General features: G+C 40.8%; 1 protein-coding gene across 3 annotated transcripts in view; it reads left to right on the forward strand.

Annotated features, from left to right (window-relative positions):
• LOC121199363 (CD2-associated protein) overlaps positions 1–25,824 on the forward strand; it is a 49,526-nt gene that overhangs the window by 6,930 nt on the left and 16,772 nt on the right. Inside the window, exons 2-12 of one of the 3 annotated variants that reach the window (XM_041063968.1) lie at positions 4,507–4,664; positions 8,685–8,862; positions 10,772–10,872; positions 11,163–11,289; positions 12,157–12,335; positions 14,012–14,099; positions 14,534–14,652; positions 16,045–16,142; positions 17,357–17,402; positions 21,326–21,362; positions 22,917–22,979. In XM_041063968.1, the coding sequence (XP_040919902.1) occupies positions 4,507–4,664; positions 8,685–8,862; positions 10,772–10,872; positions 11,163–11,289; positions 12,157–12,335; positions 14,012–14,099; positions 14,534–14,652; positions 16,045–16,142; positions 17,357–17,402; positions 21,326–21,362; positions 22,917–22,979 (1,194 nt within the window). Of the gene's footprint in view, positions 1–4,506; positions 4,665–8,684; positions 8,863–10,771; positions 10,873–11,162; positions 11,290–12,156; positions 12,336–14,011; positions 14,100–14,533; positions 14,653–16,044; positions 16,144–17,348; positions 17,403–21,325; positions 21,363–22,916; positions 22,980–25,824 lie in introns of all 3 variants that reach the window. The other 2 variants (XM_041063969.1, XM_041063967.1) reach the window with 2 other exon arrangements.

Here is a 25,824-nt window from a genome sequence, read left to right on the forward strand (position 1 = left end):
AGCTCACGAGTGTACGCTTTATGGGCACTCAACAAGACGTGCAGTATACTTACATTGGCTGGAAAAGCTTAATAGTAAGCCAGTATGAATATCACAGTTAAGTCACTATAGCTTTTCCTGGCTCAGTGGCCAGGGCTGGATAAACATAGCCATTCTCCATCCCTAGCAAAAACCATAGGATACACCCTGATTGAAGGCCCTTATGTGATTTGAGCATGGATAGCTGTTGTCCAGGTTGCTCTGTTGTCGTCGTTTTCACTTTCATTTCTCAAGAAAAAGGCTAATTTTTTCACAAGTCAATAGAACTGTTTAGGCCAGAATCCCCCTGCTGCTGCCTGACTGCAGTGAACTGGCAGGAAGTTTGCTCTCACTACTACTACACACACACACACACACAAACCACCTGTATGCTGACTGTTTTGGCTGCGTTTAATGTATTTAGAAAGGCATTTCCTCTAAGGAACAAACCAAGAGGACTTTGTCCACTGTCCCACTGCTGGTATTTCACAGGCCAACACCTATCACTTCTAGAAAAGCAACCACCAGAGTTTGTCTATGTTTGCCTTCACACAACGAGGAGGAGGAGGAGACATTTTGCAGTCGCGATCATAATCACCACACGGTCCTACCCCCAAAGTAGCACAGTTAAGGCAGGTTGGTCCCTCAGACAGAGGCTTCAAATATAGACGGATCCAGGTTGTAGGTTGACGTAAACAAGCCACAATTACTGTGGTAGCCTGTTAGTTGTACACCTGTACAACTAACAGTACCTATTACTATAGGTCTTCAGCTAGGTCTTAGCTGGAGACCTATTACTGTAGATCTCAGTGTACCTTTTCAGTGTCAATTAATCTGCCAGTGTTTTTTTGTCTGTTAACCAGTTTGTCATTTGTCCATACAGGGTCAGAAAATGATGAAAAATGGTCATCAAAAATTCACCTAAAACTGTTTGCTGTTTCATAGTTTTGTGTTGGTTTTCCTCCACTCAAGACCACAGTCACAGTAATTTAAGTAACGCATTATTATCCGGTATCGTAAAGATAAGTTCAGTGGGAAAAATACAAAACATAATACATAAGTAAGCGTATAGCCATGTGTGCAGAAGTGATTTAACTGATACTGATTTGGCTGGCCTGCGTTCCTCAGGCAGGGCGTGTTTGTGTGGTCACTGAGGCACTGTAATCTGTGAGGTTGCACAAAAGTCCCTCTGCGCCACATCCAATCATCTGGAAGATGAGGACTGCCCTGTGCGCTGCATTATCTCAGCAGAGTGTGATTCTGCCTGTCAATGTTGCCTCTTGATTTGTTTACTACAGCTGAGCAGGCCATATCTCTTCCTGTGGTTACACGGACAGATAGTCCTAAATTACCGACTGGGGCCTTGGCTAAGTTGTTTATTTGTGTATTGCTTGGCTTGCGTAGCATTTTGTTCTGCGCCTCATGTGTCTAGACTGTTGGTTAGAGTGCAGTGCTCAGCACTCGCTACTTTCTAAGCTTGTATAATCTTATCTGCGGTTGATCTGCAGTGCTGGTGGGCCAGAGGGAGTTCAGGGTTGTTGGACAGCAGCTGGACTCATAACTTAGAGACTCAAAGAAGATGAGTGTTTCTCTCCTTGCCTGGCAGTAAATTGTTTGCACTGCCTGATCCATAATGTCTGTCTGGTCTCCAGCAAACCAGCGCCGAGGAACTTTATTATCCTGTCTCGCACCGTGGTTCTCTTAGTTTCTGTGTTTCGTCCGTAAGATAAGTCACTGTGTCAGAACCTGCTGCACAGTTTCAGTTTTGCAGCTGCAAAATGAAAAGACCTGCTAAGTCAACAGCCAAAGACTTGCTGGCGAGTCGTCATCTGACTGTTCAGACTGCTCTGAGATCATCCAGAGAGGCCTGCACGGGAGATCTTACTAGAATTAACTAGAATGCAAGGAGACAAGTGCCAGATGTTATGGAATACCCCAAGCTCTTTTGATAATTGATGTGTTGCTTTACTCTTTTGCAAACAAAAAAAAATGACAAAACCCCAAACATTCTCTGGTTGCAGCACATTTTCTGTTTTTCTCTGTTGTTTCATTTTTCAACAGAATATCCTTGGGGGTCGAACTGTTGGTTAGACCATACAAGACATTAGAAAAAGGTTTTCTGTGCCTCTGGGAAACTGGGATTGACATTTTTCATTATTTTATTTTTCAGAGACGATCAGTTGATTCAATGAAAAAAAAGAAAAAAAAATTGGTAGATTAATACTGAAAATAGTCTTTGGTAGAGTAGATATTTTGGAGTTGTGTGCCCAGTTTAAAAAAAACTGGTTTCGTTTGTCCAATTATCCAAACCCAAAGATGTCCATTTTACAGTGAATCTGTTATCAAAATGGTTGCTTATTAGTTTTGTTGATTAATTTTCTGCCAGTCAACTAATCAATTAATTGGCTATTTATTGCAGCTCTAGTTGCCAGAGCTGAGGGAGTATAAATGCATATTTCCTGTTTGGGCCTGTATGTTAATGAGTGTAAGCTGACACAAACAAACCATGGACAACTCCTTTTTTAAAAAGCTGTATTGACTGTGTCAGTGTCAATATTGGATTTTATTTAGGTGTCACCGTGAGATGGAGCAACCAATTCGTGCTTGGTTCTGTCTGCCTCCTCTGATGACAGTAATTTGACAGACATTATGGGGCTCAGTATATTATTCAGTCTTCAGTCAGTTCATGTTCTGTGTTTGACCCTCTTACCACTTACTGCAGATGACCATGTTGAGTTTTTTCAATCAGCAGTAAGACAGTGGACCTGGCAGCGAGGCTAGACAGGCACTCCACTCCTGTGTCTCCATTCCCTTGAACTGCTGCTGCTTTTATTCTCCTTCCAAACAGCGTTTGATGTTGAGGGGAAAGCTGATCTGGAATGGACCAATTTCTCATCTGAGGTCGGCTCAGGCTGCTGTGGGGTTTGGGCCGAAGTCAGAGGTGCACACAGACGCATACATGAACAAATGTACCAGCACTCAAAACTGAGCCAAGTCTTAAAGCAGTTAATCTTGTGTTGCCTGACAAGTGTAGTTCAATGCTGAATGACTCTGCCCAGGTGTGTGATTATGTTTGTGTTTTAGGGCTCGTGGGAGTGTGTGTGTGTGTGTTGGAGAGAGGCACCAAAATTGCAGTATACCCTGCATGTTTTTGTTTTGGCTGTGCTTGGTGTGAAGCCAACCATGCCGACGGGAGTCTCTCCTCTGTGCGTCATGCGTCAAAGGGCCACACCATGCAGAAAAATACCTCACTACCAGTTAGTCCTCTGCAGCCCGCTTATTTTTAGAGGCTGCTCAACCTGCTGCACTGGAAGCAGTCAGGCTGCCGGTTAATCTTCCTCGCATCTCTCACTGTTTGTTGTTCTCTTTGTAATCAGAATTGTGTTTTAGTCAATCAGGTTGCACACACTTTACAAACTTTTCGGCTGTTTTGTCATGTTTTTTTTTTTTTTTGTGCCAGGATACATTTTCATCAGTTTGACAAACAGCAAAGAAATCAAAAACAAAGCAAAACAGAAAAAAAAACCAGAATGAACAAATATCACTGTTTTGCTAAATATTGTTATCACAATTTAAGATGATCAGTCAAGATGTGTTGCTTTAGTATCCTCGAAAGCAGCAGTAGCACATTCAGAGTTGTGAAACACTCTTTTGGAACTTATTCAAATGTTCACAGTCAAGGCGAAGGATTTTACTGTGTTACGTTGGATCAGTATTCTTATTATCTTTTTGTAAAGATGGCTTGGGTGCATGTTACCCAGTCAGAGATTGTCACTGGCCAGGCACAGCTACTGTACTCTGTATAACCAACCAGCTCTTTCACTGTAGTTTAAACTAAAAAGAAGACCGAGGCATGCATTCATTCATTGCTAAATTTAGTTTGGGGTTATAAGATTTGATCTTTGCTGACTGTCATGCATTCAGTATGTTGACTGGTTAAAAAAAGAGAAGTGACAGCACAGAAATTCTGAAGTAGGTTTGAAGCGATTTAGAAACGGTCACCATCACAGAGTTCGTCCAACAAAGAGCACTGTCAAGTGGATTTTTACACTATATAATGTCACAGTGTCGCTGTATTGTTTGCCATTGAAATACCCAAACAAGCTGTTGTTTCTGCTCTAAATACAAAAGCACAGTAACAGCTAAATGAGCAAAATGCCTTATTACTGTTGTTTTATCACTGGGCAAGAGAGGAGAAATGTAATGTTATATATGAAATTGAATCTAAATACAATTTAAAATATTGTTTATTACAATGTCAGTTTGCTATTTTGTTAAATTCTGTTATTGTTCTCCATATCTCCCCCCTTCTTTTCCTGAACTTCCTCATCTTATCTCTCTCCCCCCATGACCTTCCTCTGTCTGCCTCTCCTTTCTTCTTACTTGTCCTTGTTTCTCTCTTTTTTGTGGTCTCTCCCCCTTGTTTGGCTTCCTCTTTTTCCTATACCATTCTTCCTCCTTCCTCCTCCTTCACCCTGTCTTGAGTAGAGGTTGTGGTGGAGTACGAGTATGAGGCGCTCCATGATGACGAGCTGACCCTTCGACTAGGCGACATCATCAAGAACGTGCGGTACATAGAGGAGGATGGCTGGATGGAGGGAGACCTCAACGGGAAAAGGGGGCTTTTCCCCGACAACTTCGTGAAGGTGAGGCGAAAGTGGTATATGTTCATTTTAGAGTATCGCTCTTCTGTTATGCCCCATGGATCATATCAAATAGTGAGTTAGCTTGTTTTCCCGTGGGAAGCTGAACATACTCTTCCTCTGAGCTTTTAAATGCTCTTGTTGTACCATTAAAGATAATCCTATTGAAGCTGGGAGCATTATCAGACCATAGCAGTCTGCGGAGTGTTGGACACAGGTTGCATTAGATGTGGTCCACTCATGGATTTCTTAAGAGTCAGATGCAACCACATCTGGGAGTGCTGTAAGCTTAAATATTCCTTTGTTGAATTGGTACAGGTGTTATGATATTCAGCATGTGGACGACTCCATTTTATTAGGTTTTCCCTTGTCCAGTTTTCCTCTGCTGCTTCAGTAAAAGGCAAAATGAATACAGAAATCCAGATGGAAAACTTACCTTGAAGTTATGGTGAGCAGGGCCTTTTGTATGCATTCTAATGGTTTGTGTATTTGTAAATCACTACAGTGATTGTGCAGAGATATGTGCAGAGATTTAGAGGCCATTTAACCTGATGTGATTGGACAAAGCATGTGAGTTGATTGATGGTAAAAAAAGAGTCCGCAGTCCTACTAACTACTACTACACCACTATTGGTAGTTGGTGCCGTTTGATTCTCGTCATGAATAATGAAACCTCTTTCAGTGGTTGTTCAGGAAAATTAGATTTTACAATCATACAGCCAAGCAAAGAGATTTTATTACTCCCCTCTTAAAGGGGCAGTGTATAAAAACTGGTCAAATGTGTTCATACTTAAAGCAAATAGGAGGCAACATATTACCGTCGTCCACCCTTATGAATGAGTAAAAACAAGGCAAGTAAAAAGGCTCATCAGATGATCAGATGAAGGTGTGTAGGGTGGTCTCTGTGCCTTTAAAAGTTAAAAATGTGGTATTTTTTAAAATGATGATTTAAAAATTTTAAAAATTAAAAAAACTGTTTGCACAAGCTTTCTTCACTTCTTTTGTGATGAATGGAGCTAAATGTTGCTGACATACACACACAGTTAACTGTGCAGCTGAAGAGCAGTGTGTACACAGGATCTGTGCAGAGTTCAGTCATCTCAAGTCATTGCTTGTTAGGACTTGGTAGAGGCACTTGAGGCGTCTGAGTGCTCTGCTGTGAAATCTCCTTTTTCTGTGCAGGATATTTACACAGCTAATTAACTGCGAAATGAGTCACTACAGTGCTATTGGTTTCTCTTCTCTTTTGCCTTCTTCTCTCGCTCATCTCTCCTATTTTCACCATCCTGTAATCCTGTGTAGTGAGATAGGTAATCTGCTAAGCAGCCTGTCCCAGTCACTGAGCTTGGTCAGTTAATCCCCCAAGGAGCCTGCTGGCTGTTGAACTTTGCTCCTGACAACTTTACAGTCATCTGAGATGTTATTTGGTGTTGTAAACGAACAATCGGAGGACATGAAACATGCTGGGGACGGTAAGGAGTTTAACTGTGCTCTGCCGTGGTTAGTTAGGATTAGCTAAGTTTATCTTGTTGATGAAGTATCTTTAAAATGAATGAAATCAGTGAAAGATTGACTGTGTGTATTTGATTTTATGAGGATTATATGAGTCATGTATATGGGGGTTTGGGAGAGTTGGGTGTCTGCGTTCATAAACTGGCATATGACGATGTTTTAAGATGTGTGTGTGTGTTTGCTTGCTTGTTTGTACGTATTTCTCTGGGTGTTCAGCCATCCACTTTTCACTGCTTTTCGTGTATGATTCGGTCGAGTTAGGACTCCGAAGGAATCCATCTTTTGACACACTGAGGGTTTTAAAGTACTTTAATTGCCTCTGAGGCATGAGCTGTGTACCACAGCGGGCCATAATCGACAGGCCAAACTACAATAACCACCTTCCTGTTATTTTTAAGATACTACATCTGTTTTTTTCTCACATAGTATCTTAGCTTCACACGCCCCCACCCCACCCTTCATTCTTCTTATAGATCCACTCGTGGCGATTATGAAACTGTAAAACGGCCAAGTCGATACTTGTGTTACCGTGGAGATCCTCCAGTCCAAGTACTGGAGTCAGTGCTGTTAATTTCACCTCTGGGGCAAAGAGCAAAGAAGTTCAATGCTTCAACCATAAGGTTGTCAAACGTGCCGTGGAACACAAAAGAACACAAAAACAGACGGAGAAGGCGTCTTCGTTAGGTGAGAATGCTGGAAGAAGAGATTGTATGCGTATTTAATGTCCTCAGTGTATGTGCGATCTAATTAACACTCTGGATGTGTGAAAACATTGAGCGGCAAACAGTTTGTAGGCGTGTATATATATACGTGGTGATGTTTGTCGCACCTGTTTTTTTAAGTTCTTAGCAGAGACCCCTTCACACTTTATCAGTGAGCTACACAGATACCCGAGAAGGGGGAGGTAATGGCTGTGTTTATTCGTAATAAATTTGTCTCTGTAACTGATTGAGCTTTTTTTTTTTTCCCCAACTGTTTTTCTTTTGCTCATCTTTGTCTCACAGTCTGACACACACACACCCACACACTCACACACACACCCACACTCACACACTGCTGGACTTCCTCTCCAGTGGAATTGCAAAGTCAGCGTGTGTGAACCAGGAAGTGGTTGGTGAACAGGGTCATTGTTCAGCTACACGCATGCACACACACTCACACACACCCTCACACATTTAATTGCTGCTGGAAACGACTGAGCACCAATCTGACCTCTTTTTGTATTGTATTTGAGTCTGTTTGATTGGCCTGTTCCGGGGTCTGGAACAGCAAAGTCTTGACAGCAAAGGCTCTGTCACCTTTTGACTTCAGTCTGCACTGAGTGATTTACAGGAGTGACCTGAGGAGTGCAGGATATCCCGAGGGTTAGAAGACTGAAAGGTCTTTAGCAGGCATCAACAGCTAATAAGAGGTTATTAGAGATTTTGAGCAGAGAAAGCGTTGAACAGTTCGTTTGGATTTACTATTACAGAACTGATTGTGACACTAAATGAGACACTTTGACCCCTGTGTGTTGGTTTTATAATCAGTGGTTGCCATGTCAATAATGTCACATGACCTCATTCAGAGGGGGCTCAGTGGCTGAGTGGTTAAGACATCAGTGTCCCTCCAGACAAAACATGCAGATTAGTTTAATTGGAGACTCGTAGTCGGTCTTTCACCTCTAGGCTCCAGTTCTCCATGATCCCTCACAGGATAGGAGAGTATCAACAATGAATGGATATGAACGTATGTGTTGATACCCCAGCGCGAACATATACACACACGTCTGTACTTGCCATCTATTACCCTGACAGTATTTAGTGAAGGTGGGATGTGGACTTTGTGCTGTTGTCAGGGAGTTTCCCCAGACTGGGAGAATGCGGCAGCTGTTTTACAGCCTGACCGTGTGACGTGATTGGGATCATTAGCAATAGCTAGATTTAGCATGAGTGGGCTTTAACCAGTACAATGCTGCATTGACGCTAGGTTGCCATAGTTCTGGTTTATTTTGTCCGTGTAGCTCACCAGAAGGCTGATTGTCACACACATTTTACTTCCCCCTTTGTGAAAAGGATACACCTTGTTTTTCTTTCCCCCTTTCTATTTAACCAATGTATTGTCTTATTGACAACATAGTATCTCATAGACTTACCTCCTCTCTGATTTACATTTTGTGTGTGTAGCTCTGGTATGTAGATTGTGGAGGCATTGTGTTTATTTCCAATGTGGGCAAAATGTTTCTCTGACCACATCCAGAAGTGGTCTGGATGACCACACTGTGTGTTTTGGCTGCAGTCCTAAGAGGAACAAAAGGGTTTGGGGACAGGGGGGTGATATTTTGCTTTCTAGTTATGATCTACTGACTTGGAATTAAGAATGGAAACCACAGATGTAAAATATGTTGTTTGACATCTTGTAGTTGTAATGATCTTTTAATGGTAGTGACTCCAAAGTATGCTGCCTTAAAGACTGAGTAAAAAAAATGCTCCAGACTTAATATGCGTCTTGTGTGTGTGTTTTTTGTTTTAGGAATTGAAGAAGGAATCCAAAGAAGTCAAGGAAACAAAGAATGAGCCAAAAGAGGAGACCTCTCAGGCTCCGAGGAGAGAGAAGAGTGCAGGGAACGTGGCCAACCTGGTTCAGAGGATGAGCACTATCGGCATCCCGACTGGTGGCTTCCTTCCTCAGCCTCCAGCAGCTGCGAAGAGTAAGATGCTGTAGTTTTGTGTGTGTTTGCATAAAGTAATGCGTCTTACTGGGAATGTCACAGTACCAGAAATGTGTTAGTTGTACAAGACCGAATAAATTGTCATGACGGTAGTTTGCTAACTTTATTAGCACCCAGCGCATGTCATGAGCCGTAGCTACTTTAACATAAACAAGATAACATTAGCCTTTGTGAACATTGCTTGTGAAGCATGTCTATGACAGATGTGAGCTGTTGTAATTGGCAAACAGTAACAGTAACATTTCAGTATATGAACATTCTGTCGACGTGTTGTTATAGTGAAACTCACTCACCCTGAATCCTGTGTACAGACCCAGATGCCTGTCTCTGAGGTTCTTGGTTAAATTTGAGCTTTTGTTAAAAAGCGACACCGTGTACGTACTGGCTTTTGGTTGCTTATAACTCGTCCCCGATGATCCGTCTCAAACGCAGTGTCTCATGGCACGTTTTTTTTCCACGGGTGGTGGCGAACCTGTTGCTCCACATGTTGTTGCTGTTGTTACTTCAGTCCCTGAAGAACCACATCTCCAGTACTTACGACATTCACACTACTTTTAGTGCCTGTGGTACTGTAGAAGAACAAGTACCGTCATGTTTTCAGAATTTAAGCACCAGTTCTCGTGACCTCCCATCTTCTTACTTCAACTGGGTGTGTTAGACTTACTAATTGTGACTGACAGGAACTTAAACTGTCTTTACATTTGTGCTGCAAATCCCAGTTCGCCCGTGTCTGCTGCATGTGAGCTCATGTATGTTTTCATGCATACATATACACATATGTGTTGAAAGCCTCCGCCGTGTCCAGTCTTGTTCGAAGATCTTATCGTGAATGCAGTTTTATCTTTGTTTTCTCCCCCTTAGGTACTGTTACTATGTGTCTGTTCTTACAGAATGGCATGCTCACTGACTACAGAGCTCAACTTCAGTGCTCCTGTGAACACAATAGCACATTTACTCTGCAACAGGGCTAACACACACTCTAACACAGACACTTGGTCTCATATTCACATCTGTTGACAGTAAAAGTACAACTGACCAAGCCATATATGATCTTCTACTATTAAATGATTGAAAAGACGATTCCTGATTGCTGACATCCCTGCCATTTTAAGATGATTTATTCATCTATTGGGCTGTGGCCCAGAAACAAATGTGTTTTGCATTCAGAACTAGAATAGAATATAAAAACCTATAATATAAAACAGCCCGAGCTCCACTTCCTGCCGTCTGTTTCTGTACTTTGGTACCTTTGAACGTCCGACAGAGGGCTCCTAAAGCACCAGCTGTAACTGTGCACTGTCTCCTCTCCGCTCTGCAAAGTCATGGAACGTGAAGTTAATGAGCGTGAGAAAGCTGCTTCTTGAAGGAGTTCACTTTAATTAACCCACGGAGATTCACACGCTATATATGATCAGATATTAAGAGACTGAGTTTTTGAGGACTGTTGAAAAAGCTGAAAATCTGATGATAAAATACTGAATGTACTGTAAACTAATGCAGAACACTTTTTTAGTTCTTTACACATTAGATTTGACAGTTTTTCTTCTTTGGTTTTAAAGTTTCTGTCGGTAGCTGTGTTCTCCAGTAGGGTGTGTGCTGCCTGCCGAGGGATCACCTTGCAGAACAGTTCCACAGTTCCTTGTGGGGTGGGGTTCTTGGTTGCCCTCCCACTTCCTGTATTTTTCACTTTGCTTGCTTGTCACCTGTCCCAGTTCTCACACCGCCCCCTTTGATATCCTACAGGAGGTCAGAGAGACATGCATATACACACCCAACCAAGCTTTTCCTATTAAAACAAAACCCAGACCGGCGCACATGCACACATGTGAGACCACACAACAGGTTGGTCGACTAACCGGTGTGTCTTGGACGCCCTTTGTTTTCACAGAGCCTAAGAAGAGACAGTGCAAGGTGCTGTTTGAGTATCAGCCACAGAATGAAGATGAACTGGGGATGAAAGTCGGAGACATCATAGACATCACTGAAGAGGTACTTTTAACATCATCACTGACTGTGTAGTTCATACATTTCCAAGAAATCTAACCAGGTCACATTAAGTTCTCTTTCTGATCTGAGCAAATGGGGATGAGAGTTCCTGTGATACCTACACTGACCTTGGCCTTTTAATTGCTGACTTTTTATGATTTAGGCTGAACACTTAAAAAAAAAAAAAAAAAAAAGACTGACCTCAGAACCACCAGATTTTAAGGTCTGTGAATCAGGGGCAAATATAACATAACTGTGATTGACGCATTAGTCGCATTTTTTTCTGTGCATAGGTTGAAGAGGGCTGGTGGAGCGGCACCTTGAACGGCAAGTCCGGACTGTTCCCTTCCAACTTCGTCAAAGAGCTGGACGCCATGGGAGAAGACGGAGAGACCAGTGACACCATAGCAGATGAGACCGGTAAAGACAGAGACCAAAAACAAGCAGGACTTCATTTATGTGGAGGGTGCAGCGTAGTGGGTGAAACACTAGAGAGGAGATACTGGAATTTTATGTTTGCTTAGACATGATATCGAAACAGAGCTCAAGGTAGGTGCATTAGCTGCAGTTCAGCAAACAGATTGTTTTTCTTGTTCCTCAGTTATGCTTAAACTCACGTGACTGTGAGTCTGTGTACAGGCCGCCTTTTAAAACGCACTTGAAGTTCAGCAGCACGGCACAAGATCCGCTAGAAAATCCAGATGGTTGTACTAACTCACCAGTTTTTCCTGTTGTTGCTTTTGCGTTGTGGCCATTAACTCAGTGTCAGGAGAATTAAATCGAGTAATAGAGCTGTTCAGGTGTGATTGCAGCCCAGTTGAAACAAGCCTCAACAAGAGGGTTGGCTGAGGCTTTAATCTGTTAAATCCTGTCTGCTAGTTATATGACTGGGAGGTACAACAGCTCTTTAAACAGCTGTGTGCGCATGCACATTTGAGGATTTACAGCTGGAGGTGACTGTTGTGGGACTGCTTTTGAACTCACTGAATTAAATATGATACAAGTTCCCCATCATGCATCTGTTTTGCGTCAGAGCTGTGTTAAACTGTAGACATGCATTAGAACTGTTACTGAGTTTTTATGAATTAATCTTTTCATTCAGATATTTGAGAATGTAATACTGTGTATCTTTGGTTATACACAAACACGATTGTAGCACCTCCTGGTGGCTGAAAGGGAAAATCATGTATCTTGCCCTAAACAGCACTGCAGCCGGGGGGAAGTAAAATATGATGTTCGTGGATTTATTCACCCTTTGTCTCACCCTGTCATGTGTCTCCTCCTCAGATGGAAGTGGAATAGAAAGCACTACCACCCCCACATCGCCTCAGCCCGCCTCAGGGAACGGAGTTATTGCTCAGCCCAAGAAGATTCGAGGTGTTGGATTTGGAGATATTTTCAGGGAAGGATCGGTCAAACTAAAAGTCCGCCTGCCCAGCCCCGAAAAAGAGGAGAAGAAGGACAAAGTAAGTGCAATGTAAACTCAGAATATACAGAATATGAAATGTATGAGAGATGAACATGGAAAAGAATTGTGATATATCCTTTCTGGATATTCACATATGTGACATAATATATGAGCAAGGTTGAAGAAATAAAAATAAATCCACAGCTGAATTGTATTGAAAAGTGAAACAACCTAAGCACTTTAATGTTTTTAGACTTTTTAAAAACAGATCACCAAAGATTTAATATGAAAATACTAGCGAAAACAGCTTTTGTCAGTTCATTGATAGAGAAAGACATGTCTGACAGAAATACTACTATCTGCTTTAGTTCTGAGAATAGCAGGTGTAAAATCCCCTGCCCTTTTTTTTTTATCAGACACACACAGAGGGTGAGAGATTTCAGCAGGAAGAGAGGACCTACAGAGACAGTCTGAGATGTCAGTCAGCTGCGATGTGTCACTTGTTCAAACAGTGAAAACACTTAAGTGATACCAGATAAAAATATTACAGCACCTTGAAAAGATGCATTATGAAGTGAAACTCTCTTTACAAGCAGTAAAGGAACAACGCGCTCATTCTCACAACTTTACCTTTCTTTTTCCCTCTGCTGACTCCTGTCTGTGCAACACGTCAGAAGAGCCCGGCACCAGATCTTATTTAACTCATGCAAATCAGAAGAACTGCAGCTGGGCTCATTTACATCTCTCGTTTTATGAAAATGTCTTGACCACATTTATATGCCATGGGTCATCTGTGTTCTTTATTTCTGTATTGTTTTGGAGGAAGTTTCCTGCATCTGCGTGGCATAGATTTATCTCCAGAGCTCTGTTGTTTACTGTCCACAGTGAAGGAACATTCCCAGATTCATGTGAAGTTTCTGTTTGTTGTGAATACACTTGTTTTTCCTGCCGTCAGCACAAGTACATGACACAGAAACCCAGTTAGGAAATACCTCCTGGGCCTGACGCAGTGTTTTAGTCAGCTGTACTCTTTTGACATTAACATACAAGATAGATGGGAGGACAGGGCCAGTCATGTATTAATATAACATATCGACACACAACTAATAACAAAAGGTTCGCTGCTTAATTAGTTTAGCTCTGTTCCTAAACGCACCCCTTCTTCCCCCTCCCTGTCTCCTCTTCCCAACAGCCCTCACACTGCTTCACCACTCACACGGCTGCCTTCACTCTCCTCCTCTTCTCACATACCACCACCTCTCATGCTCTCTCGCACTCTCCTTTTCACAGCCTCACATGTCTTCATTTGCCTCGACCAGCCCACATAATCCACTCTCCCCTGCAGTAGTAATATCAAGGACGTGAAGCATCCTATTTGTCACTTTTTCAATTTTTGCCTTTTTCGCTCATTTTCTGTCACACAGAAGAACTCAGTTATACACTTGCATTAATTATTGTTATTAACACAGCATAGTTGTACTAACACTCTTTTTTTATTTTTAGTGTCTTTACTTCCATATAGCCTCTTTTATTTAAACCACAGACTCGCTCATCATCACTAACATTCATTGCAGAAAAGGTCGAATCTCTCTCTGTTTCACTGTTTTTTTCTTTCAGTAATTATTCTTTCAATTAACAGCACTATTTAAAAGCATTTATACTCCTCTACATAAAGCCATATATCCACCCATATCCAGTGAATCATTTCCATATGTATGGTTTGCTTCATTTTAGCCAGCCCCATCATTACCATCTGCTGCAAAGCCCGCCCTTCCCAACATGACAGACTTGCCGAAAGCAGACGGAGACAGCAAAGCCAAAGGTAAAAGACCATAAAAGTACCGAACAGGATACTTTGACATGTGAAGAATGTATGTAAAGTCACCACATTGTCACTGTTGAGAGTTTTCTCAGTTTGTCCTGTTTAGATTTGTTAGTGTCATTTACATCTGTCGTTAGTTACAGCTCCGCCCAGATACTGAAGAAAGAATTAAATATCAAACTTTGTGTTTGGGGGATATAATAAGATGTTTACATTCCTGAGAAATATATTGGCTCTCACATATGTCAGTTTTAACAAAAACCAACCCATCTTTGACTTGTGTATGTGCTGGCACATCAATGTGTTTATGTTTGTGCTTGTGCTAGCATGGGTAATAAATAGCTTTGAATACTTACATGTAGCATGCAGATGTTTTCTTTGCGTGTTTCTTTACGTAAACTCATGTAATCTGTGTGTCCACTGTAATGTAATAGGTGCCAATGTTTCGGCTTCCTCAGCTAAAGAGTGCTGTAGGGTCACGTTTGCTTTTGAGGCTACGAATGAAGACGAGCTGAGCCTGAAAGAGGGTGATATCATCCACATCCTGAGCAAGGTAAGACTCCAGTCCTTTATGCATCAGAATTGGGAAATTAAGTGAGAAAACAAAACAGCTGTGCTCACTTTGGGGACCGTACAGAAGTTCAGTTAGCAGAATGACTTTCCTCAGAGTCACCACTAAACAAACGTGAACCAGAGCAGATGTGGTTTACTAGCTGAACTAACCTGCTAGATTGGATGTCTTATGCCATCTGCATGTTTGTTCACAACTGCAGAACTGAATGTTAAGTTGGCTTAAAGACCCAGCCTGCATTAGCCTGTTCAAGCATGGTCTGTCTCAGCCTAAATACAGAGTTAAGACAACGTCTAATTTAAACATAAACTTCATACAACATTTTAGCTCACCCAGTCCTGATGACCAAATATCTCAGTTTAAACACAAATAATAAAATAAAAATAATATAAAGTGTCAAAGAGACTCTTGGGAGCACAGAATATAATTTGCACTTGAAAAAGAATGTGAATCCCGACAGGAAGTGTTTCTTTCTCTCTGTGTCTTACTCCTATGTAGTTGTCTGTGATCAAATGATTTAAAAAGCGAGTTTATATTGATACAGACAGAATAGGCTGTTGGTAGCTGTACTTGATCAGAGTATAGAGTTTGTAAAATGATATCAACTCTGAATATGGATAGATACTGTGTTTGAAGTTCACTGTTCTCAGCCGAGGTAGTGGTTAGATAAAGGTCACAGGTCAGATTTTGGATTGACAGAACAATCTAATGGCTCCTTTTGTAATTACTAATAATAATAATAATATATGTTTGTTGTATGACATGATTGTGCATAGTCAGTAGCCAGTATCCTTCCATCACACCTCCAAGTTTTTGAAGGGGCACCTACAGTCATCTCACTTGACTGACTGAATCCAGAGAACTGGCTCTAAGTCTCTGCTGTACAGTCTCACATTGTCATCCAAGAGTAAATGATTAAAAGGCAGCCAGTTAACACACAAGATCTGAGTGTAGACTCCTGACTGGCTTGTCTCAGCAGCCTCTGACATGTTGTCGAGGTGTGATGACTCAGGGGCTGATATCTGAGAGCAGGAGAATGTGGAAACAAAACCACATTACTTCAGTTTCGCAGCTTGTTTGGAAAGCTACCACCATCTAGTGGAGATGGCACAGAAGTGCTTGTAAAATAACCAGAAGACTGTTTTGTTTTTTTTTCTCAATTAAAGAGCCATTTTAAAAAATGTCCTTCCTCCCTACTATGCTACAGTGGCTTTCACAATAAAAGGTGTTTTGTTTATTGTTTTTTTCTTTTTACTACATCTGCCTCTTGCAGCAAAATAAAGAAATAAGAGCAATATTGTAAGCAAAGGTCACAAATTGATGACTAAAGTGTTGTCACCATTCACTCTTTTTTCCCCATTGGTTCTCTAACAGGACACAGGAGAGCCTGGCTGGTGGCGAGGGGAGATCAATGGGAAAGAAGGCGTCTTTCCTGACAACTTTGTGGTCATGGTGTCTGACACAGAGAAAGAGGTGAGATCAGAGAAGGAATCAGATGATGTGTTAGAAAATATGTTGTACACCAGATGTTTCCTGCATTGTAGTTCCAGCTTCGACAACTGTGTTCGTTTTGGATGCTTTTTAATGACATCACTGGGGCGCACTTGTAGCTCATTTAGTTAAGTGAGTACCATATGTCAGGGATGAGTCCTTTCCGCAGTGGCCTGGGTTTGAATCAGGGCCGTTTGTACTTATCTGCTGGATTGGGAATGTTTTCCCTGCGCTCACCTTAAATCTCAGTTTAAGATCCGGAAGTAAAATGTGGCTGCAGTGCACTGTGATGGTGGGGCCAAAGAGGGAATTAACTCCCACATAATTCATGGTTTTTAAATTTAAATCAATTGCAGTTTTATGTAAAAGTCTTAAAAATGCTGTTTGGTCTGTATTTCCTCTGGTAAGAGATGAAACCAGTCACACAGATGTATAACAAGTCTATATTTTTGTTAATTTATTATTCTTTTAATGATGATGGTCTTTTTCTCTTCACTTTCATTTATTGAAAAGCTCTAATACATTTTTCAACCTACGTTTATTAAATGTACAGGCGTTCTGTATTGTGATTGAATCTCTGGTAAAACTGGAGGTGAATTAGAAAATATATTATAAATCTGGAAATGTTTCATCCTAATATTCTTTTTCTTGAATATCTTAACTGATAAATGACACTTTACCAAAAAGGATACATGGAAAAAAAAAACATACTTCACAGTGGGAGAGAATGATCAAAACAGACTGCTCAATTTATGTCAACTCTGACATATGGCGTACAGCACCTTACATCACCTAATTAATATTATGGAGTGAGCACAGCTTAAGTTTCTCATGTAGCAAATGCAGAAATCCTGTTTGATTTCGTATGAAGGCTTTTCCACATGGGCAGTAAGACCTCTTGATAATCAGCCAGATGTCTTTTAGGGTAAAGAGCTTATTGCTAAGAAGTCTCTTCTAGGCATCTGTAATGATCGGTGAAGCAGCTTTTGAAAAGGGTCGTCAGGTCATGTTAATAGCATGTGAGCCGACAGTGTGTTTGTGTGTGTGTCTGTTCTGTGCCGGGGGTTCAGTCTGTCTAATTTCTCGCCCCCCACTGTTCTTCATGTTCACGCGAAAAAAAAGTGATTTGAGCTATTTCATCGATGATGTACATAATTATATTGTGTGTCTGTGTGCTCATGTTTCAGTCTCTCACGTCAAGAGGGTCAGTGAAACCGTCGCCCAAGCAGGAGTCAGAGGAGGTAAGCCAGCAGCGCCCATGATGATTGAAGCTTTGTAGTAGTAGGAGTTAAGGATGACACATTTTGATCACACACACACTGACAACGAGTGCCATGATACCTGAGGGAGAGGGAGTTCTGAGGCAAGTCCGCTGCCATGGCAACAGATGAGGCCCATTGATTTAATTTTAGCCTTGATTTTAGCCTTTAACCTTGGAAGTTTTAGTCCACTTCTAGGCAACAATACCTAAAAACATATTAATATCATTTTATTATGCATTTTTAATTTAGATGCCACAATCACCGTGTTTACAGGTGTTCGCAAGGTTAGTGAAAAAGGCACTGTTTTATATGTGTACACACTCAGTGTCCGTATCGCTCCGGTCTGCTGTAATATGGCAGACTGACTCTCCTCAGTAAAATCCACTGAGCAAAATGACTGTTTGGGCAGAACCTCTCACACCCTGTCAGTCCTGCTCACCTGGTATTACAGCAACTACCTGTTCTCTTCAGTGTAGAGCAGTGAGCTGTTCATAAGCTGGATTCACTCGCTTATTAACCAGGAAAACATTAGATAACAGCGATATTTCTTTAGATAACATCTCGAGGAAGATTCGACTGTGGACATTAATCTTGCAAATTACTCATTCCTTCCCATAGCAACACGAAAGATAACCAACTGAAAGTAAATCTTATGTTACATCCACATCCACAGCACATAAAGTTACTACAAAGTTACAGTAGCTTATCTAGCTTATCTTATCTACAGTAGCTGAACTCCCAGTGGATTTCATAAGAGTCTAGTCCATAAATCTTTTTCTTCAATGAATCGGCAACATCAGATAACATTACTGACTGAGGCAGAAAGTTACTGAATCCAAGATGCTTCTTATTAACGGCTGTGCATTAGGTCGAGCAGCTAAATAAACTTTGACCATTGAGTTGTAGTGTTATTTTTGTCATGAACAAAGGTCATCAATTCATATTTTTCATCATAGTTTTTGTTGACAAAATGAACACTGAGAGAAATAAACTGTATGAACTTTAAATCAGAGAGTGTTTACTTCGTCCAGCAGAGCACTATACTGATTTGCCCATATTATCTATTAGTCAAAGTGTGGATGGAAAGTCGAGGGTCACAGTAATGAGAAGCTTGATCATCCTGATACTGTCACTGAACAGCCCCTGTGGCTTAAACACTGGGAAAATTTGGCCGTCAGATCAATGCTTTATTTAAAGTAAGTCCACACATTTAGAATCAAAGTCCTACCACGTGTCAGACTGACCATTAGATTACCCACAGTGCAACTTGACTGCTTACAGTTCAGTCTGAGATTCTTGTATTATTATGTGATGCCTAATGTAGCCATCAACAAGCCTCAACCCTCAAGCAGATTGTTTTCCCATTTTCAGATGCAGGCAGAAAGGTGATTGGTCAGATGTGGTGATGTCAGAATTGTAAAGGCAGGGACTTTGACAGCGTAGGAAGGTGTGGGAGTGACAGAGGAGATTAGAGCACAGAGGAACTGCAGAAACCCCCCCCCCCCTTACACTGTTATGCCCACAGATGAACTCACTTCTCGTATTCTTATATAAGGTGATTTTTTTATTTCCATGTTGGGTAGTTAAGACACTGCACACAGCTGAATACAATGAGGTTAATTTCATTCATTAGTTCTGGAGGCATTCAATTTAGTGTTACCCGTTACTTATCAAAATTCAGTTAATCAAGCTGTGATGCTTCACACTGATCTGATTCAGTGAAGCGTCTCTGTGTGTAACATATCTCTCTCTAACATGAAGAAATAATTGAAAATGTTTGTTTATATAGGTGTGAAAGTAAAAAAGAAATTTATCCCTGCGGCAGGATGATATTTAATTGGGGGGAAAAAAGTGTGTTCCTGTTAATGTGCAAGACTCAGTGGGTTTATATAGTGTGACTGGATTGTAAATGGCTTGCTTATTTAATGACTATCGGGCGTCAGCCAGCCGTTGCAGATTATTCAGCCCACAGGGTCTCTGACTCGCCGTGGAAAGAGATTACAGTGATATTGATCAAGACATTGATGTCCAAGTCAAACTATGTAAATGTTAAGGCCAGAAAAAAAAATCCCTCCCAAAGTGAGTGTTGTGGTGAGATTTGTTCAGTGAAATTTATTGTACCTTTTCCATTTTGCCACATAAAAAACAAAAACAAAAAAAACCCCCAAAAGTTACATTAACTTTATTTTTCATGGCAGCTTGTGATTGCCAGCTGTCACAGTGTAATGCAGCACACTTCATTTTGCTTTTGAAAGAAGGAAAATGAAGTGTGAGCATTATTGCTGGTGATGGACAGTATTTATCCAGCAGAGCAGTAAATGCAACTGAGATCAAACAGTTCATTCTCAGCTGCTGTTATGATCATGTCCCCACAGATATGAATAATCAGGTTTCTCATGTTTGAGCATGAGTATAATAAACTCAGGTTACTAATGTGTGTATGACCATACACTTGTAATGAGACAGTTGTTGTAGTATTAATGAAACAAAAATTGGACTGTTTCACTCATTTCTAATTTTACTGTTTACTTGGTTGACTTGCTTGTTTATTTTTGTTTACAGTCCCATTGCATTCATTTTGATGTTATCACAACTGTGAAACTGGTAATGAACAAAAGTCTTTGCAAACCTTTTTCTTTCTTTTTATAGCAAATTCTTGCTTCCAGTCACACTGTTATAAGGTTTAATTGACACAGTTGTATGAACAGACATGATCCTGCTCTGCCTCATCACAGCCACAGGTCTGTTAGTGATGCTTCAGACTGGACTTTTTGTCAGACATACAGATATCTGTTACCCTGGAAACAAAGTTTGATGAGGATATGAGCAGAGGGTCTGCAGCTGACATCCCTGACTGAGTCCAGTGATGTGAAAAGGACATTTCAGTTATGTAATTTTTTTTTTTTTTAAGTTATCATGGAACTCAGTGAACCACGTGTGTCCTGAAGATGTCCTCATCTCCCAGGCTGTGTGGCATACTGTGATCTGACATGAGCACAGAAGTTTATGTTGATGTTTTGTAACATCCTTGGGCTTTTGCCACAAGGTTGAATTCAGGTAACCACAATGGTTCTGACATGTTTCATCACACTTTGACGAGACCTGCCACTGAAATTGGAGACTGTAGATGGTGTATCTGTCAAATACAAATGGCTGCTTATCAGCTGAAGGGAAAGGTTTTCATACATATGTGCTGCTGTGAATGAGAGATACAAGTGTGAATAAAACATTAATCTTTATCTTTATCTACAATCTGAGCGAACAAGTCTGCCTGTATAACCCCTCTCAACAACAACGCACATCAAAGTTCTTTACAGGAGACATAAATGGAAACGCAAACTAAATGAATTACTAAACATAAATATAAAAGAAACACACGGTAATATAAAAAGCCACATGCAAATAGGATTTAAAAGAGTAAAACTAAATATGAAAATAAGCTTAAATAGAGTAAAACTGATAAAGTGGGCGAATGAAATGACATCAAAGTTACAGAGCAATGTGCAATATGAAGATATAGTCCCGAATTTGATTACGGTAAATAAAAGGCAGTGGTAAACAGAAAAGTCATAAGTTTTGATTTAACAGAGCTGAGCGTTGCATTAGATCTCAAGTTGCCGGGGGAATTTGGTCCAGACACGTGTTGCATTAAAAGTGAATGCTGCTCTATATACATATTTGCTAAATTTGTTTTCCCTTGCCATAAAAGGTTTGAGTTCTAGGATTTAATCTCGGATATCATTAGATTTTCCTTGCTTAGACCAAACCTAATTTGTTGTGCGTTTCTCCAGGTCGGGGGTTCTCTGTGTTAGAGTTAATAGATGTCAATGTGCGCTAATGAGTCATCATCCACTTTGAAGTCACTCTGACCTGGTTTTCTTCTCTCTTTCTCTTTCTCTCAGAAGCCAAAGAAGCCACCTCCACCATCAAAAAGCATAGGTAAGGAACACTTTACACCCGCTGCCTCATTAAATGCCATCAGCTCAGTGTTGAGTGTGAGGGAAGGGTGCTACTTGCAGTGGAACACCCTGGTTCACCAACAAAAGCACACTTAATGTCAAAAACTTTTATAATCAGTGGGATATGCAAAGGTGCACTGATCTGTAATTGTAGTGTTTGTGAATTTGTGTATTTAATGGCAGTTTTCTCATTTACACTTAAACAGCAAGTGTTGTTTCAGGGTTTAGTAAATTATATACGGATCGATGTTTTCCTCATAAAGACACCATGTCAGCGGGTTAGATCATGGTGGGCTAATAACATAGGCTGTGTGATCCATTATGGGATAGTTTTAGAATATCACAGCAGAGTCGTCCGGTGGAGCAGAGCAGGAGAATGTACATGCACAGGGGCCGATTGTTTGTTTGTTTGTTTTTGGCTGGACCGCAGCAGCGAGGCGAACGAGGGACACCTTTGGCTCGCCAGCTTAATGTTGGAGTTTCCCCCCTGGCTGTTGCTTTTTCAAAATGAAGTGATACAAACATTTCCTTTTGCGTCATCAGGGGCTTGTTTGCACACAGCGTTGCTAGTTTAGCACCTTGCTAAACTTGCTTTAACAGATTTACAGACTTAGACCCCTGTAGCACCTTTTTTTTTTTTTTTCAATTGACTGTACAGCAGCTGACAAACATGAAGGAGCCTCTAACTTTCTCTGTGAGTGATCATTTTGCACAGAAATATGGTGGAGATCACAGCACAGGCAATTGGTGATTTTATCAGAAAATCAGGGGTTTAGCTGAGCAGAGCAGCAGCTTGGAAATGACCTGGAGGTGACTGCTGGTTAACGTGTGGTCTTAATGGGAATTTCCGTGTTCTGTTGCCAGAACAGGAGCAGAAAAACATATAAATGAGAGCAGCTTCATGGGGAATTCGGCTTTGTTAAATTACCATTTCTGTGATCGCAGACTGCAGGAGAGGAGCAAATGGATGAAGAGTGGATTAAAGTGCTTTCCTAAAAGGCTTTCTGCTTTTCCTTTTCCCAAAGTCAAAGATGTCATTGCCTTTGTTTTTCGTGGCCGATCAGTGTTCCCTTCAAAGTGGTAGTGTTTGATGTCAGCACTGAAATCTACAGTTTGCAGAATGCACAGTTGCATCATTGTCCTCCTGTCTGCACAGGAAGTAACACAGAATTTGCATTTGTATCCTTTCACCACTGCAGAGTGTTTCAGTTGGTTGTGTGTGTCTGTTTCTTCTGAGACATCACTGAATATGAGTCTGTGCACCACTTCCTGTCTGAGTTTTCTTTCTTTTTTTTTTAAATATACAGTATGTGAGACAGACATAAAAATGGATCTATATGCACGGAGCTGTCTGTCTCAGTAGCTAGTAGAGGGCAGTGTGTGTGTGTGTGGGTGTCAGAGAGGAGAGGGTTTTTTTTTATGTGTATAATTGTACTTGTGAAAGTTTGTGTTCCTTCTTATTGTCTGTTGAGTCTTGAATCAGTCGGGTCAGACAGACGAGGTGACTCTCTTTGGACCATGTTTCGTTTCTCAGCTCTCAAACCGGAGGTTCCCAGTGCCGACAAGAAGCCTCATCCCATCAGGCCAGAGGACAGAGGTACAGTAGGACTCTCCTGTCCTTTTTTATTTTGTCACATCCCTCTACACCCTCCCAGTCTCATCTCATCCTCCTACTTCTCTGTCCTCTCCTCCTTACGTCGACAGCTTCATTTCTCATACCCTGTGGTCCTTGTCGCCCCTAACTCCACTGTTGACCAGGGGAGGGAGTAGACCGACCACCCTCATTCATTTCCCTCCATCTTGGCCTTCCTGAGCCTTGGCTCTACACTCTTTCTTCTACTACTTTCAGCGTATTTATCTCTCTTATTTTTGTTCTCTAAGCTGCTTCCCTCATCTGCAGGAGCTCAAGCTGCTCTCCCTCAAGGTATTTTTCATTTGAGGAGCAAATCTCACAGTCAGATTAAGACATTGGAGTCTCTTGCTCAAGACGCTGTTGCAATGGCACTCTTCCTCTTTACTCCTTTGCATCATGTGTGACTCTAGTAATGCTCCTATGAGAATGGCATTACTGTGCATTCTGGGCTGTTTGCAGCAGTGTGAGTTTGATCTGCCTAAAAATGATTTGAGCACTTACGAATGAGTCCTTGCTCAGTGACAGTTATTGCTCCCTTAGCAAGGACCAAAAATCATTCCCTCTCTTTCCCTATGAAGCCCTTAAGCTGTAAATACAAGTGAAATGTTTGTCTCAAGACAAGTTTAGAAAAGACAGGCTTAAAGAATCATTTTCTGATGCTGCTGAGTTACCAGTCTGACCGATAAAAGTCTGAGACAGAAGTTTTGAGATGCAAATTTGTTTCTGCCTAAACTCTCCCTGTGGTTCCTAGTTTGTGTTTTTTTTTTCTATTTTTTGGTTCATCTGACTTCTGCCTGCACTCTGCTTATTTAACACTATTTTTTAGCATATTTTACTAGAAATGTTTCAGATACTTTACTGATAACTTTCAGAGGTTTGTCAGATTTTTATTGTTCAGGTATTTTACAGATGGTTAAGGGATAGTTAAGTAATTTCACTATTTTTAAATTTCATGGTGAGTAGTCATACTTTTCTTGATCTACATGCAACTTAGTAATACTTTTTGGTTATTTTAAAGTTTTAAACTTTCTTAAAAACCAGCACAGACACAAGCCGTACAATATGAAATAAACGTGTGTGCTAACAGCACCACTGTTTTGAAGCTATGAGAAAAACGAATAGGGCGGAAAATTAAGTTTGAGGAAATTAATGAATTAATGAATGATTAATAGCTATAACAGGTAGTAATAGTTAATAATTTCCCTATTTAAACATACAGTTTACTTAAGTAGTGGATGTTGTGTGACTGCAGGAAGCATATGTGTAATCACATCACATGTTGAAGTGAGCTCTGTCAAGTCACTCTTGATAAGGAGATGTTCTGTCAGTGCAGTTTCTGGTTTCTCCAGACACAGGAAATGAGCGTGTGCGTGCGTTGTTGGGGTTCAGTTGTAATAGTTGTGGTTAGAGAAATGGGTCCACACGAATTCAGTACAAGAATACGTGTATGTCTGTGTGTCTGCAACAACTTGCCTAAACTGCTGCATCATCTTTTGAATTATGAACTAATTAGTGTCTGTTTAGAATTCAGCTTTTTTTTGTCAATATTAAAACTTCAAATTATTTGTGCATCCATCATTCACAGCAGAGAAACCAATCTCCTTCTTCCTTTAGATATTTGCTAACATGTGGTTCATCCCAACAGCGATTAAAGCTCAGTGCCACTGAAGCATGTAAATCTTTTTTTTTTCTTTTTAATGTCACAGTCAGTCATTTCAATAGCGTTTATCTCCACATATTAAACACGCCAAGCCTCCCCTCTAGATGCTGCGACGTGCAGCATTTAGAGCATAAACGTCATGCAAGTATCTGATTTGACAGTTGTTGACCGTGAGCTACATCATTGTTAATTTAGTTAACGTCCTTCCTTCGTTGAGTATAGATGGATTACATATGTTTTGGTCTAATTAGGACTCCTAAAAATGGAAACAGTAAATGAGTTCATCAGTCAGTCTAAACGCTATAGTTTGTTTTACTGGACTCATATCGTGTCTGGTTTAGAAGCAGGTCTGGTTGTCAGCGAAGCACATCTCAGTATGGAAAATGAAATATGGATTCTCATTTTCTGTGCTTCCCATGTGAGTTTTTCTAGCCGTCAGTCACTGAAAACATTTTGGTTTTAGTGAAAATATAAAAAAATAGCAGCCAGATTTCACTCTGAGTGAGCCAATCATGGGCTCAAGTTGTAAATTATTTGTGGCAGCAAGCCTGTTCAGGTCTTGTATTTAAAAAAAAAAAGAAAGAAAGAAAGAAAATTGTAATAAAAATTATTGTATAGATGGCAGGTTGTAGTAAAGTACGGTGCCATTTACAGTGAAGGTAAAGGAGCAGCAGCATCGACATCATTTCTTCCAGGTCACCAGCGATGAACAATCATTTTTTTGTAGCACTGTCACAGTGAACACACTGATCAGTTGTTTATCTGTTTTCTTCTAATATGGTAAATAAAGCACCGTTGTGCCTGCAGGGTTTGATGTTGGCACCCTTAGACTGATGTTTCACATCTCTGCTTTAACCTTTTCTGACACAGTAAAGTGTTAGTCACAAAGTGCAGATGCATGTGCCCACTCACTCTCGTTTCTTTCTCCGTTTCCTACTCTGCAAGATCTTTTTTTTTTTTTTTTTTTTATGCAGGTCTTCACTTTAGTAATTGGTGTTATTAGCACCACTTAGCTGGCTCCAGCAGCCTTTGAGTCCTCCTCTTTCTACCCTAATTGTGCTGCTCTGTTATCACTTTTGCTTTTTCGTTCCACTGCCTCTGCATTCTTGTTTGTTACACCAGTCTCTCTTTTTCTTTTCTTTTTCCCTC

Source organism: Toxotes jaculatrix, chromosome 19, assembly GCF_017976425.1.
Source record: "Toxotes jaculatrix isolate fToxJac2 chromosome 19, fToxJac2.pri, whole genome shotgun sequence".
NCBI lineage: Eukaryota > Metazoa > Chordata > Actinopteri > Toxotidae > Toxotes > Toxotes jaculatrix.